The 4,321-nt window shown below is 39.7% G+C and overlaps 1 protein-coding gene across 1 annotated transcript; it reads right to left on the bottom strand.

Annotated features, from left to right (window-relative positions):
- Positions 1–1,509: 1,509 nt before the first annotated feature.
- On the bottom strand, positions 1,510–3,176 carry LOC133840041 (protein terminus-like). Its single transcript, XM_062271693.1, has one exon. It carries the CDS (start codon positions 2,830–2,832, stop codon positions 1,510–1,512), a length of 1,323 nt encoding a protein of 440 aa, XP_062127677.1. The 5' UTR covers positions 2,833–3,176.
- Positions 3,177–4,321: the final 1,145 nt, after the last annotated feature.

Here is a 4,321-nt window from a genome sequence, read left to right as displayed (position 1 = left end):
GCGCACTTGATTGCATCGATTTAATCATTCGAATTTTTTCGCTTTGATTGACACTTGGCCTAAGAGTTCTCGTCGCACGATGCACGATTCATTGCTTTCAATTCGCCTTGAAATTTATGACCTTTAACTTAACGCTTCAGTAAAGTGACGAAAAAAAGAAACGATCTTTTGCAAACATAAAAGACATTTTACAATTAGTCGCTGTCCGTTTAATACATTTCAATCGAATGGAATTCGCTCGTTTTCGCAATTTTCTCAATTTTCAATAACATATTTCCCATTTAACCAACATGTAATTAGCAGCTGGTCGCAAAATACAAATAAAAATGGAAAAAACCAACACAAAAATGAAAGCGAAAAATTGGAAAATGTTCGCGTTGACATTTTGCGACTTTCGTTTGTGGCCACACAGAAAGCGAAACCGCAATAAAGAGCCAACACCAAGCAATGGATGTAAGTGTCGTATTCTTGTTGCTACGTTGCCAAATCCAGCAAAACGTGACAGCTATCGGGAGCAGCATACCCTGTGAAGTTAATATAAAATTTTTATAAAAATATATGGAAAAGAATTTCAGGTAAATAGATGTATTGACTTTATCTACATTTCAATCTTTCATTATCGTTTGGTCAAGACTGTCTAAATACTTCATTTATTTAGATAAGACTAGAGTTAAAGTTTTTAAACACTGATTTCTATTATATCTATTTATCTTCTTAAACTTCTAGTTGTTAATTGTTAACATGTTTTGGTAATTAACAAATTTCTGTTCGCAACTCTAATACTTTATAATATAATTCTATAAATAGAATAAGAATAAATAAGAATTTTATATTTGTAATTCTACAACTTTTAATAGCTCATAGTTTAATTCCTCATATTTTATTCACACATATTTTATTCACATTTTAAAAATTACATATTTTGTGTATTGCCTGCACAAAATTCTTCTAAAGCATATCTACCAGCTGTGGAATACTTTTCTCCATTTCGTTTATCTTTCTTTGTGGCGTTTGCTCATTTCCTATGATTTTAATTTTCCGCAGTTTGTTGCACAGCATTTTGCTCTTTTAAAATAGCAGCAAAGAAGCGCAAACGAAAATCAAGAATACAAATTATATCGTTTTAAATTCCGACTGCTGCTAAAGTGAGAAATAATTGAATATTCAAATAATAATTAATGCTATGCGAACAGAGATTAAAGCTGATTTTTCGCTGCAGAAAATATGTTGAATGAGTTCTGAAAGTTTTTCAATTTTCGACGGCACGTTTTTATATTATTTTAAGTAGCAACACTGCTTTTATGGTTCTTTTTTTTTAAGAAAAATATTGATTTTATTCACATGCTTTGCTACTTAAAGATGCTTCAAGGAAAATAAGCTGAAATAGTTTTCTTTCCAACCTTCTAAAATATAAAATAAACAATTATTTTTTGCTTAGATTTGAATGTTTTATTTGATGAAAATTTACAAGTTTTTTAGTCAAAATCTTAATCTAATGAAATGAAATAATTAACTTAATTTACAAGGACTGCCCATCTCAGAGTTGCTGATGATCACACAGGGTCCGTGCTGCACCTGAACGGAGCTCTTTTTGCGCCAATCACACTCGATGGGCACAAACTGACCCTTTCTCATCACAGTCTTTGGCTTCGTGATGCCATAGCAATTGAACTGAAAGTGGCTGCGTGAAATGGGCAGACACTGCTCATAGATCTCCACAATATCGGGATGCATGCTGTCCACACTAAAGTCCTGTCCGCACCGCAACTGCTGATGAATGTGCAACCGACTGCGGCACTTGAACTGCGCACGACAGCGACGACATTGCAAAGGACGTGAGCGGGAGTTGTTGTTGTGCTTCTGGTTCTTCTGGCTCTCGCTGCTGTTGCTGACTTGCTCGATGGGTGTCTGCAGCTCGTGGAGTCGCTGGAACTGTCCCATGCTATTGTTGAGGATGAGAAAGTTCTTGTTGGGCTGCTGTTGCAGCGTTTCGCTAATGTGATACGGCACCACATACAGCTCCTTGGTGGTCTGACATTGCTGCAGCCCATAGAGATTCACACGCATGTTGGAGGGGAAATAGCCGTTGCACTCGCGGTGATGCTTCACATATGCCGCATGTAGACTGGCCAATTCCGCTTCGCTTGTCTTGCTGTTGTGGCTGACAGTGGCTGACTCGTGGCGCAGTTGAAGTGGCAGTGGCAACTCCAAGTCGCAAGCACTTTCGTTGTCGTTACGCATACGCTTGACTTGTACGCGCAGTCGGGTGATGCTGCACTCTTCGAGGCCAACGTCATGACTGCTGGCCAAATAGTTCTCGATGCGTTGAGTGATCATCTCGTAGATGACGCTCACACACTCCTCGATGTCGTAGTGATGTTCCACACAGAGCGAGCCGCTTTGGAAGATGTGCACTTGACTTAACACATTCACATAGCAGGCCAAATTGAATTCCACACGCTGTGACCCATTGTGGAACATCCATCGCAGCAATTCAGGCACTGCACGTGAGCAAGTGTCACTCATGAAGCTGTCCAGATCATCCTTGGCACTCTCGTCGCAAATGAAGAACGTTTCAATTCGTCGTGCCTCGATAATGTCGAGCACAGCCTGTTGTTGTTTGCTCAACTGTGGTTGCTGCTGGCGGCCATGTTGCAGCCAATGTTGGCTGGGCGGCTCATCGGCATCGATGCTGCTGAAGCAGGTGTCGCACTCCTGCAGCTCGCCATCCACTTGCCACTGATGGCGAAATGTTTGCTGGTTGCCACGGCTGCCGAACACAAAGCTTGAAATTGGCTCTTCGTCGTATACTGAGTTAAGCTGCGATGCCATGTTGCGAATGAGATTTTAGTATGCTGTGATGTGATGTGCAGAGATGTGTCTAGTACAAGATTGCCTTGTTGACTGATGTGTTGTGACCCCGGGACACGAGATTATATACACATTTGGTCCACTGCAGCACTGCAGTTTACAGGTAGCCTATCACCCAACAGGTAGACTTCCTGCGCAGCTGTTGGGTTTTTTTTTGCCTGACCTTTAATCCTAGAACTTTTCACCAGGCGCAACAGCTGCCGCTGGCTGCCAGGTCATAAAACCGAGCAGCAGGCGACTCAAATAAAAAGGGTTCAAGCTGCATTTGTGAGCTAGCTTTAAATACACTACGCTAAGCCTTTTTATTTGGCACCCTCATTTGTTGTGCCTGGCAAACAGAGTGGACAATGGCCAAGTGATGGTGACAATGGCCAAGCCAGGACATTTTTTGCTTTTGCCAAATGCATAGACTGAGCAGCAGAGAAGTGGAGAACATAGTGCAGCCACTTAATTTCCTTTTCCGCTTTTTACGCTCCATTGTCTGCCTGTGGCTTTGGCGGCTATCTTTCTTCTGCATTCTGCTGCCTTTCTCTCACTCTCTTTATTGAAAGACTGCTCTCAGCTAGTGAAATGTGCTTGAAAATTAACAAAGGCAATTAGAGAGCACTTAAAGCTGCAACTGCAATGATTATTTGTGCTTGTTTGCTTCCCACTTTTCATTGCTGATTATTTTGCATTGTCTGCCATTTGATCGTATACCCTACCAAAAGGTTGCATAAATTTTGGTATTTGCTTACTACGCTCTTTAATTTTCATTAATTATATTCCCATTTCGTTAAAGAGTATTCAAATTCCGTTGTGTTTCAGCTATTAGCTGCTCTTGCACTTTTATTTATACAAGCATTTTTGGCAACTGACTGCTCGAGTAAACAATGACATTGAGTGGGTGGAGAGGAGGAGAAGAGCAGAAGAGAGGAGACACAAAGAGAGATAGAACGCTGGGCACCAAGTTAATTAAGGTTTTGTTGTGGGTCAGGGGATTTGTGGAGGTGGCGGTGCAGAGGGGAAAGGGGCGTCACCCTTAGGTGCCAGCTGCCAAATGCAGCGAGGCGAAAAGCAGCCGCCAACTGACTATTCTAACAGTTGACTAACTGACCAAAAGAACTGATTGCATCCAAAAGTAATCTTTTAAATAAATATAAAAAAGATGCAAGCTGTTGTTTTAAGCAAACCGAAAAAACTATACACTAAATATGATAAGAAAATAAATAAAATAATATCATCATTATTTTTTTTAGCAAGTCAAACAAACGAACTTTCTTTTAATATTAATTATATATATAATGTAATGTAATGTTAAGCAAATAATTTAATTTAAAATGTATACCTACAATTAAATAACAATTAAAATAAGCCAACTTGTGGTCAACGGGTAATCATAAGCTGTGAAATTAACTTTTTCTACTATTCGAATGAAAATTATAATACTATCATTAGCGAGATTCTTAAA

This window comes from Drosophila sulfurigaster, chromosome 3, assembly GCF_023558435.1.
Source record: "Drosophila sulfurigaster albostrigata strain 15112-1811.04 chromosome 3, ASM2355843v2, whole genome shotgun sequence".
Lineage (NCBI taxonomy): Eukaryota > Metazoa > Arthropoda > Insecta > Diptera > Drosophilidae > Drosophila > Drosophila sulfurigaster.
Note: the sequence above shows the minus strand (reverse complement) of the source record. Positions and strands in the feature narration are given on the sequence as shown.

Bases quoted from the DNA above. Each gene is read 5' to 3' on its own strand.
- LOC133840041 (XM_062271693.1), bottom strand. From the start codon at position 2,832: ATGGCATCGCAGCTTAACTCAGTATACGACGAAGAGCCAATTTCAAGC.